General features: G+C 41.6%; 2 protein-coding genes across 5 annotated transcripts in view; one reads left to right on the top strand and one right to left on the bottom strand.

The window, feature by feature from the left end:
* LIN9 (lin-9 DREAM MuvB core complex component) overlaps window positions 1–7,220 on the top strand; it is a 40,945-nt gene extending 33,725 nt beyond the window's left edge. For all 4 annotated transcript variants that reach the window (XM_090263157.1, XM_090263158.1, XM_090263161.1 and 1 more), the window contains 4 exons: window positions 539–664; window positions 5,092–5,271; window positions 5,422–5,519; window positions 6,521–7,220. In XM_090263157.1, coding sequence (XP_090119283.1) covers window positions 539–664; window positions 5,092–5,271; window positions 5,422–5,519; window positions 6,521–6,626 — 510 coding nt within the window. In that variant the 3' untranslated portion in view covers window positions 6,627–7,220. The remainder of the gene's footprint in view (window positions 1–538; window positions 665–5,091; window positions 5,272–5,421; window positions 5,520–6,520) is intronic.
* Window positions 7,221–9,765: 2,545 nt separating this feature from the next.
* Window positions 9,766–11,484, bottom strand: MIXL1 (Mix paired-like homeobox). The gene is made up of 2 exons (XM_090263289.1): window positions 11,077–11,484; window positions 9,766–10,068 (listed from the first exon to the last, which is right to left on the bottom strand). Exons 1-2 carry the CDS (start codon window positions 11,482–11,484, stop codon window positions 9,766–9,768), a joined length of 711 nt encoding a protein of 236 aa, XP_090119415.1.
* Window positions 11,485–14,079: the final 2,595 nt, after the last annotated feature.

Here is a 14,079-nt window from a genome sequence, read left to right as displayed (position 1 = left end):
CACCAGCCAGGGCGAAAGATTAAGGAACTTGCTTAAGGTCACACCGCTAGTAGCTGCTAGAGTTGGGATTGGAAGATATAATCGTATATAATCTGATTCTAGCACCCCTGCTTAACCATTATGCTATATTGAGTTGATTCCAGATGTAGAATCAATTGAGTTTAAATAACTAGAGCACTTCAAATGAATACATAAATTTTTTACCAACTTTTTATTTTGAAAAATGGCAAACTCATGAGAAAGTTGAAAGATTAATATAAGGAACATTATATAGAGTCAGCAATTTTGCTTCATTTAATTTCTCTATGTAAGATCTCCATTTTAAAAAGTAAGTGGCAGACATCATGTTGCACCTAAGAACAAGGACAGTCTTCTGAATAATGATACATAATGTTATGACACACAATAAGTATGGCATTGAGTATTGACAATTTTAATAACTTTTAGTTGGTGTTGGAGAAGTCAGATCTCTTATTAGATAATCAAAATTGCACTGTTCAAAAAAACTCTTATCAAAATCTGATTCTTTTCTTCTCAGAAATCATATTCCATGCCCATTGGCATTGAATTTCAGCGGAGATATGCAACAATTGTTCTAGAGCTTGAACAACTGAACAAGGACTTAAACAAAGTTTTGCATAAAGTTCAGCAGTTCTGCTATGAGGTAGGTAATTTGCATGAATTTCCCTTGAGGGGCACGTTACCCTTTCTTATTTGAAGGTTAATACTGTTACCCTTACATTTTAGAAAATCCAAACTAAGCCAATATCTTTATGAAATCCTTTAGCAGACCCATATTCTTCATATTTTTATTCCTTACAGTGCTGTATATTCCAGTGAGCTCATTGTTTGTTTGAATTACAGCTGATACAGCACTCCAGAAAATTTTAGAAAAATAATTACTCTTAATTCCACTACCCCAAAGATTATATTTTGGTTTTCTTCCCCTAGGTGTGTGTATATATATATATATATATATATATATATATATATATATATGCTTTTTCTCACTAAGTTATGACTATGCTGTGTATACAATTTTGTTTCCTCCTCCTTTAAACTTTACATTAGAGCTGTGGATCATTGAACTTCAGACACATAGACTACAGGGTTATTTGTGAATTATCATTATCATGCACATAAAATTGTATATATGAATGTGGTTCAACAGGTTCACCTAAAATTTGAGTTAAATGATTGAGATGAGTTTAGAACGCTCCTGCATTTGCATTCTTAGAGGTTTTCTGTTTCCAGTAAACCACCTTTATCTGTGATATGAGATTCTTAAACAGTTAGCTCTTTAGGACACTGCCTTGTGGTTAAGTCCCAAAGATCGGCCATAGGTGGTTATCGTCAGTCCTCTAGACTTGAACTCAGGGAAATGAGTTGTGGTTACCTACAACTAAATTCTGAGTATCAGTTTCATCGAGCCATCAATTGTCATTTATTTTTATTTTCCTAATAGTTATCATAGGCCCACATAGCAAAATGTGTTGTCCTAACAAATGCATGTCTCCCTCTGGACTAGCAGCTCTCTAAAAGAGGTGCAAACCTAGCAAATCAAGATGACACATGACAAAGCGGTGGTGATACATGCAGAGTGGGTTGCTCATCAATCCTTTTGTATCATTCATTATGTATACAGGCCTTTGGTGATAGGCTCATTATCTAATGAAGTAAAGTGATTTAATTTTCAGAATACTCTTGTGGAAGTATAATACTGATTTTAAAATAAGAGTATATCAGAATACTGTGACTAAGAAATGCTCCTAAGTATAAACCTAACATATATGTGAACAGGTATTTACCAAAAGTTGTACACTAGAATATTCATAGCATCACTGTGCATTATAGCCAAAAATTAGAAATCTCTCAAATACCCATAAATATTAGGATAAATCAACTACATGCAGTACCATGAATGAACTCACAAATATAATGTTGAACAGATAAAGTCAGACTCAAAAGGATATATATAATGGATTATTTCATTTATGTAAAGCTCAAAAGCCAGCAAAAGCTAATCTATGATGCTAGAAGCCAGGATGGTTGTTACCCTTAGAGTGTTACACCGAAAGATGGCATCAGGAGGGCCTCTGAGGGGCTGGTGTGTTCTCTTTCTTAATCTAGATGCTGATTTCTCAGGCATGTTTGATTTGTGATAATTTAACCCATACACTTTATAATTTGTGAACTGTTATGTATTGATGTATACTTCAATTAAAATTTTTTTTCGAAAGTGTTAGAGGACAAGACTACTCATTACAGCATTACTGGTAATTGCAAAATATTGTATAAAACCTAAATGCCCAGACACAGGGTGTTGGCTAACTAACGTCTAGTGCCTCCACACAGTGGAGTCCTGTGCTGCTATCAGAACGAACCAGGAAGCTCTCTATTTACTGATAATGAAGTGCTCCAGGATATATTAAATGAAAAAAGGAAAGTACATAAAAGTATATATAGTATTGCTACCTTTGGGGTAAGCAGAAATAAAGTATACATACATCTGCTTAGTTTTTCAAAAACAAACACAGGAAGGAAAAACCAGAAACTGTTATAATTTGAGAATCGGAGGTGGGGGGAGACGGGGAAATGAGGAAGAGTGACATTTCTCCAAGTGTTTGTTTCCCCAACAAATGAACTCTGAAATGGAGCACAAACACATGGGCCTAACTGTATTTCAGAGAAATAGCATAAACACACCGAAGGGGCAAAACAGATCCAAATAACTTCAACATAGTATTTTGACTGTATACCCTTAGTCTAAAGGTAAACCAAACTTTAAACAAATATTGAACTCCAGTTGGTATGGTTTCTGTCAGAGTGGTAAAGGATTAGCAATTCTGAAACCGTGTGTATTCTAGGATTGAGCAAGTGATTCAGTAAGTACATTGAGAGTAATGGGAGCCAGGTCTCTCCCTGTTGAAGAAGGGGAAGATGAGAATGAACCCTGTGGCGTTAGATTAGAATAAGAAGGATCGGTATGAGTTCATGGTTTATTTTCATTTTATGCTGTGGGTATAAGGGAGCGTGGGTGTGTGCTGAGAGCCTAGAGTAATGACGCCCTGATACACTGAACACTCGTCCCACCCAAATCTCGGTCTCTAAACACTGCTCTCCAGTAAAAGGAAGCAGGGCTCCTTGGGAGAGAGACTGATTTCGGAGCTAGGGCAGAGAACGTAGAAGATGAGCCTGGACCATCTTATTGTGCCAGGGAAGTAAAATGTGCCCCTCAGATTATGGGGATATATCAAAAGCAACCAGCCTGACAGGGTCTCCGCTGGCCAAATCTGGGAAATTTTGAGCTTCAGCATAAGATCCAGGAGTCTACTAATACTAATTAACTAATTTTTAAGGAAAAGTTCTTAAAGTAAAATACCCACAAATAAATGTAGAAAGAATGATAAGAAGGAGAAAGACACCATTTGTCAACCATTATAGTAAAAATTGGCAAAGGCAAGAATCATCAATAGATGCTAAAAGTAGTGGATAAAGGTTTGATGAAGAGCAAAATATAGAGTCTGAAAATATCTCTTCACAAGTACTTATTAATTACTAAGGGGGAAATCTTTTACTGTGGGGAAATCTGGCAGACACTTAACTATTAGTCAAGTGATCAAAGATAACATCACAGGAAGGGTACAGATCAACATCAGGGGCCTCCTTATCATGATGCACTGCGACGAAGCCAGCACCACTGTCACAGGGTTCCTGCCCACACTCTGTAACCTTGGTGTGATCACAAGGACACAGACAAGCCCACACTGAGGGGTACTGCACACAAATATCAAGATCAAGAAAGACTACAAAAGTGCTCCAGAATAAAAGAATCTGAAGACATGACATACAAATGTATTCAAGGGGAAAATAGCAACGTGAAGGACATCATTGGGTCAGTTAGTGAAATTTGAATATAGACTGTTAGAAAATGTTATTATATCAATGTTTTAAGTTTCCTGAGTGTGATAATCGCACTATTCTTATGTAAGAGAATATCCTTGTTCTTCTTACCCCTGGCTGGTTTGGCTCAGTGGATTGAGCGTCGGCCTGCGAGCTAAGTGTCGCTGGTTCGATCTTCCAGTCAGGGCACATCAGAGAAGGAAAACTCTGACTCCAAAAAACCTCCGCTGCCTTGCGGCATACCTCTTCAGGGGAAAGGCTAAGGGAGTAAACCCCGACAGAAAATCCGGAGCCGGAGTCCCTAAGGCGGTTCAACGTTGTAGTCAACACCGGCAACTCCTGCGGCGCACCTGAAGCCAAGCTGTATTGACTCCGTCTTTCCCTTGGACCCTTCAGCTGCGAAGAGAGGGGGGGTCTGCTGCATGGGCAACAGCAGACCCTCTATATCACCCTGCCCAGGCTCTGTAGCTTCAGCTTCACTGGAGAGGACACTCCAGCGTCATCGCAAGATGTCGATTCAACACGGGAGGAGACAGATACCGTGTCACTCCCGAGTCGGACTGCACAACCATTCTCGGCAGTGCAGATAGACTCTTAAGAAGCTACACCATCATCTCTCAAGATGGACGGCTGCTGATATATATATATCCTTGTTCTTAGGAAATACAAACGAGTGTTTACGGATAAAGAGTATAAGAGAAAAGGATTATATATACACAGAGAGAGGTCAAATGTTAAGTCAAATGGAATAAGCCATAAACAGTTAGTGAATCTGGGTAAAAAGTTATCTTAGAGTTCTGTTTTCTCTAGAAAACTATGATAGGAGAAAAAAGCTTCTAAGGCAGTGGTTCTCAACCTTCCTAATGCCATGACCCTTTAATACAGTTCCTCATGTTGTGGTGACCCCCAACCATAACTAAAGCATAGTGATTAATCACAAAAAGAACATGTAATTATAGATGTGTTTTCTGATGGTCTTAGGCAACCCTTGTGAAAGGGTGAAAGGGTCATTCGACCCCCAAAGGGGTCGTGACCCACAGGTTGAGAACCGCTGTTCTAAGGTAAGAGCACACCTCATTTTTGTTTTAAATGCTAGTTTTGTAAAAATCCAAATCTGAAAACAGGGCACAGCATACAAATGATACGGCCTCATGAATGTGCATCTTCTGTCTCAATCACTGCATTCAGCTTGCTCCAGACCAGGGTCTCCAGCCCGCAGACCAGCCGACGGACATGAGACGGAGATGTGAGGAGGAAGCGCAGGAAATCGTGCGGCACGCCAATTCCTCCACAGGACAGCCCTGTGTTGAAAATGAGAATCTGACAAACTTAATCTCCAGGCTCACAGCTATTTTATTACAAATTAAGGTAAATTTCGGAGAAAACACTCTCAGTTTTGACATCTAAATGAACTTGGCTAATTTGTTGCTAAAAAGTTATAACATAGATTATATCAGGTATTTTCTTGTCTGTAGTTGAACTATAATTCAATTAAAATATAAAATATTTTTCCTTTAGTGTCTAGCAGAAGGAGGAGACCTGAATTCCTTTGAATTCAAATCACTTACAGATTCATTGAATGATATCAAGAGTACAATAGATGCTTCTAATATCAGGTAATTCATTAGATGTACCCTAACCATTTTTATATTAAATTCATAGTGATTTCTAGTACAAGTTTAAGAATTATGCATATTTATGAAGTACTGGGTTGGCCAAAAAGTTCATTTACTTTTTTCCATAAAATAAAAGACATGCTTTTCATTTTTACCAATAACTTTATGGATTTGGATATTTTGAATATGCCAGCTTTCTGAATTAATGTCTTAATTTGATCACTATCAACTTCAACTGGCCTTCCCAACTGCAGCATCCTCCAGCAAGAAATCTCCAGCACGAAACTTCCCAAACCACTTTTGACACATACAGTCAGTCACAGCACTTTCTCCATATGCTGCACAAATCATTTTTTGTGTTTCAGCTGCATTTTTACCTTTTTTGAAATAATAAAGCATAATATGCCGAAAATGTTGTGTATTTTCCTCCGTTTTCAATATTAAAATGATTACAAAAACATTCACCAATTTTGATTTTTTTTAAATGTCCATTGATATGACAGCTGTCACAATGCAATCTAAAATTGTTTCAAATGAAGCTAAAGACATCTAAGCACTACTGGAGCCATCTTACAGAAAAAAAAACAAACTTTTTGGCCAACCCAATATTCATATAATTTGTATCCATTAAATAAATTGTAAAAGAGCTTTTTGGTTATATTCAGTCTACTGATAGAATAGAAACTTCACATGGAGTTTTTATACAAAGGAATTAGAAGTCATATAATATTTAGGCTTTGCTTTAGTGTGGAGGTTCAACTTAAAAGTAGAGATTCCCCAAAGAGTTCGTCCTCTTTCCAGCAGCCCTTGGCTCCTTGCTCCTCTGGAGCATACTTTTCAATTAGTTCTGACGAATCAGGGCTAATGTGAAGGGGAGGTTTATTCCTCCCCTGGGATCGTTACCTTAGCTGTCTCCTAACTAACATAAAGCCCTTCCTTTTTTAAAAATTGTTTTTAATTTTGTGAAACAAAGCAGTTAACCATGTTTCTTCTTTCTTTAGTTGCTTTCAGAATAATGTAGAAATCCATGTTGCACATATTCAGAGCGGCCTGAGCCAGATGGGAAACTTACATGCCTTTGCAGCAAATAACACCAACAGAGACTGAGTAGAAGATTTAGTTATTCCAACTGCATAGGACATTGTTTTCGAGAAGTTCTTTTCCTTTATATAGGCTTCCAACACCAAATAACCTGGAAATTTAAATCTCCAAATAAGGCATTTTAATATACTGTACTGCTTCTTAAACCGGCATTGCTGACCATCATTATATTTATTTTCCTTTTATTATTCAGCTGCAGTAGTATTGCTTATATTACGTCTGTTTATTAGTAAGTAGCTTTTAAACTGAAAATATCTGAATAAATTTCATGGAGGAATACATTGACCATTTTTTTTTAATATGCATGAATTCAACCCTACACATGCAGACAACGGTAATGGAGAACACGAAGAAACACTGTCTCTGTGCACATGCGTGGCAGTGTGGAAATCCCATCTAGAAAACGGCATCTCCGGGTCATTTAGTTGCTCACCACCTCAGTCTTCGAAAGATCACAAGACACGGGAAGTCCTAGTGTAAAGGAAGGCACTGGAATGTAGATGGGAAATATGAACTGTACAAGTATATATAGAATATACTTGCAATGTGACATGGTTCTGTATATCATTTTATAATAATAAATATTTTAATTTATCATAATTTATAAAAGAAACTTTTGTTGTTTGTTGAAAGAAAATGAAGGAGCAGGAAAAAAATTACTTGCAAAATGCTACATTTCAGCAAGTAGATTTGGCATGTCTTTTCCTGTCAATTCAGGGCAAAAAGTGCTATTGTTATGAGATTTATTAAAAAAGAAAAGACTGATAACACACTATTTTCGTATTTTTTGTTTATTTGCACAACTTTTGAACCAGATTGCTGGTTAAAATCCAACAGTATACCATTTATAAAGTAAAAAGATTTTATAAGGAAAACATATAATAACCAGTGCTGTGAAATACAGAAGAAAGGTTTGTATTTGGTTGTGGTTTTGTTTTGTTTTTTAAGGAAAACCCTGCCTAAAATGTTAACCTTGTAAAAAGTGTGTATTTGGAATTCTCTTTGTTTTAATATAGAATATTATAAAGTCAAAATATAATAAATTGTTTTCAGATTTGGAGTTTAAGATATAGCTGTAGAAGTGGCTTTAATTCTTTTAGATGTCTCATAAAATGAGACTTTTTATATGTTAATGTATAATAAAACTGAAACAAGATTATTTTCCATTTGAAATTTTTGTATAGTTTAAAAATGCTTCCATATTCTGTGCCACTGCAGAACTTTAGTGCAGAGTTTATATTTAGCTCAACCGTTATGTTAATTAAGAAAAGCATAAATCTTTTATTCTTAATATTTGTAATTCTAAATAAATTGGTCTATGAAAATTAATATTGTCTACATTTTCATTTAATTAATATAAGTTGATAAGTTTTCCTTCTGTTTAAGAGGTTTTAAAGAATTGTAATTTCTACTAAATTTTATTTTTAGGGGAGACAGTACAGATTAATTACCAACTCATTCCAAATTATAAGACCACCCAGTATTATGTTAAGGAGGAGTTTTTTTCCATTCCTAAGTAAATCACTGTGGAAAACACTAAGCAGGTAAGTTACTTGGCTTACTTTAGACCTAGTGAAAGGTCAGTTTTAATATGTTCTGCCTAGCATTAGGTAAGTATATTTTATTTACTTTTTTACATTTTACATTTCTTAAGGCTTACTTGTCACACTTAAATTATACCTCATTTTGCACATATTTAAGTACTGTCGATGTCTTTCAGTGCCATCATGTACTGACCACAAGAACTATGCCTAAGAATATATTTGAATTTTATTTCTGTTAAGGGAAGAGAAATCAGTGATCCAAAGCAGTCATTTTGGGTCATCTGTACGTGAATTTGAATGATACTGCCACTGCTAACACCTTTTTGCTGCTCTAAAGAAAGCTACCAACGCCAGATTGAGCAAACAAGCAAGGACATCATGTGTTAGGTAGATTTGGTTCCTAAATACTTGAAATTAGTTCAAATATCAGATTTGCTTGCTACCATTGAGAATCTACCAAAAGATTTGCCTTCAGAAAGAAGGGGGTCTCCAGTGTTTTGAAAGAGGCATTTGTTTGGTTCCAAACACCGAAAGGAGTGACTTTGAGACAGAGGCATAACTTGTAGATAGGTCACCTTAAGGTCGCAAAACTGCCCTGCAGGTTCCAGCTGTCAGATATGTGGGAGGGTTACCGGGGGTCTTTATAATTTGGTAGCAATTGGAAACTACTGCAGATCTCCAAAGACAGTAAATTTCTTTTACATTTACTTATATGGTTTTAGTATCTTTTGGGTGTGTGACTTAAAGAAGTCTGTGAGGGTTTTTTTATAGTTATTTTAATTTGGTCCTGAGAATGTTTGACTCTTTATTATCCCTTTGCATTAATTTGCTTTTTTCTAAACAACTTTTAACTTTACTGTTTAAAAATTTTTTCAAGTTTTTAAGATTAGTCATTTGTTAAAGTCTAAAGTATTTTACACTTTTTGTCTTGAACAATTTTAAAAAACAGACACAAAACTCTGTGTTTTAATTCATTAGTCTAAAAACTTACTCCTGTTTTGCAATTTACCCATCTGATCTAAAGAGAGTAATTTTTTAGAGTCTGAGAACCTAGATGCAGGGAGCTCTTGAAATAATCTGGACACAGAATCATTGAAGCTGCAACTGAGTGTAAAGATGGCAGGCCAAATAAAAAGACAGTAAATCTCAGTGATAGGATGACGACTGAAGGTTTTAAGGTTCTAAACTTTTCAGGAAGCATGAGAAGACGGCAGCTGTCAAGCACAAGGGGAAACTAAGTCAGGCTAAGGCATTCTGGTTAAGAAGATAATGAATTTTTAAAAACCAGTCCAAAAATAACAGTACTGGCAAGAAGGGGCAGGGGTAGAGGCCAAATGGAGCATGTGGATTTGGAGATGTGCAGGTCAAAACAAAGCCAGAACTCCTGGGAGGTGTGTGCTACAGAGAGGAAAAAATGATCCTGGGCCAAGGTTCAGAGGCAAAGGGGAGGAGCATCCACAGGTGACAGATGACTGTCAGAGCCATCATCAAGATTAACATGGATGTGTCCTCAACATGGAAGCCAGAAAGGACAGTATCGTGATGTGTCTCCCTGGATGTCAGTCACGCCTCCTCTGAGCTTATCCTGAATTCTAGAATCCTCAGACGTTACCAAAGGCAGAAAAGATGTGTTCCTCCCATGAGTCCAGCTTTGAACCAAGATCTTCAGGGAAAGAATAGGTTTCACAATTCTGACCTTGGGAGCTAGGGCCAGAGCTGCCTGCTCTGACCTGGTTGGAATCGGCCAGGAAGTTCACATCTACCTCAAGAGGCAGCTGGGGCTTCAAACATTTCACTTCAGTTCCGTGAGCAGAGTGATGGAGGACATGCTCCGGCCTGGCTGATGGCTGAAAGGATTTCCCGCTCTGACGCCGGGACTTGGCACGCCTGTTCTGGAACCACACCTGGAAGACGGGACAGAAGAACAGCTTTGGGTTAGACTCATTATAAGAAGTTTCAGATTAATATGCCCCGGCTCCCTGCTCACCATGGGGTCCAGAAATAAAAGTGCTTATAATTTGAGGGAAATTATGCTGTCATGCTTAAAGATGGTAGATGTTAAAATAATTTAGAAAAAATTTTAAACTACATATACTCCCTTGTGAACTTAATTAAGGCAGTATTTTACTCAGTGGGCTTCACTTTTCTGCTCATTATTTCCCCAAAAATACGAAAGGTGCTTCATTTAGGAAGCGTCTGTGCCTACTACTGAAACAGACACATGTATTCCACCAGGGACACAGAACAAGGCCACTGTGTCCCAGTGTTAAACTGAGCGCTCCTACTTAAAACTGCGCTTGGACTCAGACCAAGATGCCACAGACGAACAGGCTGAATAAAAAGCATGTTCCTCGTTACCACCACACGCCAGGATTCTGATTTCAAGCAATAAATGCCCCTGGCACTAGATTTTTCAAATTGTGACAAACCCCTTTGCTTCCAGCTTTATCCCAAGATGCTACATCCTTTTGAACCAAAATTCCAGGCTCAAAACCTGCCCAGAAAGTGGCCTGGTGGCCCCCAGGGTAACTTGGTGAGGCAGCCCTGCCCTCTCAGCTGCCGTTCTCCTATCAGAGGGAAACCCCAACCATGCCTCATCTGCCTCTTTCCAGGAAAAAGTGTGAAAATACTTCCTATCTCCTTCTGGCTAATGATTTACTTTCTGACCATTTCAAGGGACCAGCCATCCTCCTCGGAGGGGCCCTAATTGTACTGAGCAATAAGAGACAGAAGTCATTGAGGGCACTCGTGAGTTCTAGTTCATTTAAGCAGTAGGTACTGATATTGTCCCTGTTTTAGCGTCTAGGACACTGAGGCCCCGCTAAGCACGCGGGCAGCAGGGTGCTGCCCCGGGAATCCTGGCGGCTAACCTCAGGCCTCCACCGAGGGCGCACAGGCGATCCGCCGCTCACCTGGATCCTGGACTCGGGGAGCAGCGTGAGCGCGGCCAGGCGCTCGCGCACGTGGATGTCGGGGTACATGGTCCGGCGGAAAACCAGCTCCAGCAGCTGCAGCTGCTCCGGGCTGAACGATGTGCGCTTGCGGCGCTGCGATGCCGACGGGGCGGCCGCGCCTTTCGGGGGTGCAGGCGGGTCCAGGCCAGCGTGGGGCAGCGCAGCGGGTCCGGGACCCCTCCCCAGGAAGCCCGCGAAGGCCGCCGGGGCGCTGCGATCAGGGCCGCGTCCCGAGGCGTTCGCCGGGAGCAGGGTGGTGGCGGGGCTCGGAGGCGGCCGGAGCGGCCCCCCAGTGTGCGCGGGCCCGTACGCTGGGAATGCCGCGCTGTCCCCGAACTGGAACTGGCCGGACCCTGCTGCGGCCATCGCTGCCCGACCCCAGTGTGCCACCGAGAGGGGCACAGACTACAGTTATACGGCCCCAGGGCTCAGGGAGGGGGCCAGGTTGGCGGGCGATCAAAGGGGTGGACGCAGGGAGGCCCGTGGCTCTCGGGGGTGCGAGCCCGCCCCTGGCCCCGCCAGACACCGGTGGGGAATAATCGCTTCCGCTGACCAAGGGATGCAGGGAGGGAGGCGTGAACTTGGGCCCCAGCCCCCTCCTGTCCCCTCCCCCGTCCATCCGCCCCGCCAGCCCCTCCACCGCAATCAACATCCCCAGCGAAGGGTCTGCTCTGGGAGGGTCGGCCAGAGGAGCCTGACTGCCCAGGCCGATGCGGGCAGAACAACGCCCTCCCCCAGGGGTCGGTCAGGTCACCCACCCGGCGCGAGGGGCCCTGGGCCGGCCTCTCTCTCTCAGGGCTTGGCGGTGAGTCTTGCCCGCCGTCCAGCATGTCATCTTCAAAGGTCTTTATTTACGCCCCCTGCTATGTGCTAGACCCTGTACCAGGTTGGTCAAACAGCCCATCCCCTGACCTCCACAAGCCTCCCTAACACATCCTGAATCAGAAAGAGGGATGCAGATAAAGAGACCTCAAAGGGAGGCAGTAAACTCTCCCTGGAGAAGGGCAGGCGACCCTTTCGCCTGGAATGTCCGTGTGGGGATAGGAATAAGGATTTCTTAGACACGTCGAATTGGAAATATGGTCACATTTAGCCAACGCGTGATTTGGCCTTTCTGTAGGCTTACAACGAGGCTCAAGACGGGTCCCGCTGGAAGGGAGGCAATGAAAAGGGCCTCTGTGAAGCTTCCACTGCCTTTTGCCTCTACCCTTTTGGCCTCATTTTAGGGTCCCGTTTTATCCTGATGCGTTGTATGGTTATGGCTTATGTACCTGGGTCCCCTCCTGGATTATAAAGTCTTAGCAGAAACCCAGTTCTTTCATTGACATCTACGGAGTGTTTTCCCCCTGAGTGGACATTCCAACTGTCCATGCAGGAAGGATTCTTGGGGATGCTGGAAGAATTCTGTGCTTGATTTTCTCCTGGTGGGGTGGGGGTGGGGGGCTCAGGGACTGTGTGCCGGACCCCTGCTCAGCCCCTGAGGCTCTTAGAGGCAGCCTGATAATATTCACCTCCTGTTCCCCAACTTACCCCAAGATTCCACCCCTCTTTTCTTTCTTTCTCCCTCTCTCCTCCCTTCCTCCCTTATTCTTTTGCCTGGTCATTGGGGATTTTCAGGTAGAAGGTATATGGGATGGGAGGGCAGACCCTCCATTTTTCTGTGCTCATTCATTCTTTCATTAACTCAAAAGCCATTTCTGAAGTGTCCCTGTATATGGCCGTGCTTTAAGTGTGTTTCTATAAATTAGGTATTTCTGTCCCATTTTACATATCAGGAAATAATTCATCATCTAGATGGGCCCAATGATTCCAAAGCCACTGTGCTAAGCTGGCCTTCAGACATGACTCCAAGCTCACTGCTGAGTTCCCTGCCACCTCAGGAGGAAGGCGAAGCCCCTGTCCCTCTCCACTCCTGGCGGAGATGTCTTCCAGCCACATCAGGCTCATTAGGTTCCCAATGGCAGGCAGGGGTGATGGAGCCAGATCTAGGCAGACCTGAGTTCCCTTACTCTAGTGATGGGGACCAGAAAGCCAACCCCAGGAGGAAACCAGAGGTTTGCTGGCTGCTGGCTGCCAACTGAGATTTAACAGCCAGAGATGGCCCAGCAATGCAGAAACTCTGCCAAGGGTTGAGAGTCATGGGGATTCTCCGGCCTGTGTGGAAATTCCCAGAGCCTCTGGCCAAGCCTCACTTCTCTGCTGCTTGGGCTCACTGGGGAGGCCCCGAGCGAGTGGGTCTGTTCTGCAGTAGGCCAGGAAAATGGAGCTGCATAGACAAATGAATTGTCTGGGCATGCGTGAAAACTGTGGATGGCCTGATGAAGGAACCTAACCAAGGACAGTGACAGTCTTTTCAGTCTTTTAAACTGGTGGTAAGAAATTCCAGCATTCAGTTTGCGGCTCAATAATTATCCAAACTAACTAAACAAGCAGTATGTTTTTATGACTTTTCCTGAGAGCTTGTGTGGTATGAGACTCTATATTGAAACAAGATTTCAGCCTTTTCCCTCCTCCTTTTACTTACGATGAAGTTTTTTTTTCTTAACTGATACTCTTTTTTTTTTTTTAGATTTTATTTATTTATTTTTAGAGAGAGGGGAAGGGAGAGAGAAAGAGGAGGAGAAACATCAATGTGTGGTTGCCTCTCATGCGCCCCCAACTGGGGACCTGGCCTGCAACCCAGACATGTGCCCTGACTGGTAATTGAACCTGCGACACTTTGATTCACAGGCCGGTGCTCAATCCACTGAGCCACACCAGCCAGGACTATACAATGAAGTTTTACTTGTGTATACTGGTATGCACCTAAAAATAGCCTTGGTGAGAATCTAGTGGAAACCAAGGGTTGGAATTGTGGATGAAGGGTCAGAGAGGGGCTCTTTATTTTATTCCCTTTGGTGCTGCTCTCTTATTATTTTTAAGTCATGTGCATGTATTAGTGTTATAAGTCTTTTTAAAAAC

Source organism: Furipterus horrens, unplaced genomic scaffold, assembly GCF_987537825.1.
Source record: "Furipterus horrens unplaced genomic scaffold, mFurHor1.1.pri manual_scaffold_15, whole genome shotgun sequence".
NCBI classification, from domain to species: Eukaryota; Metazoa; Chordata; class Mammalia; order Chiroptera; family Furipteridae; genus Furipterus; species Furipterus horrens.
Note: the sequence above shows the minus strand (reverse complement) of the source record. Positions and strands in the feature narration are given on the sequence as shown.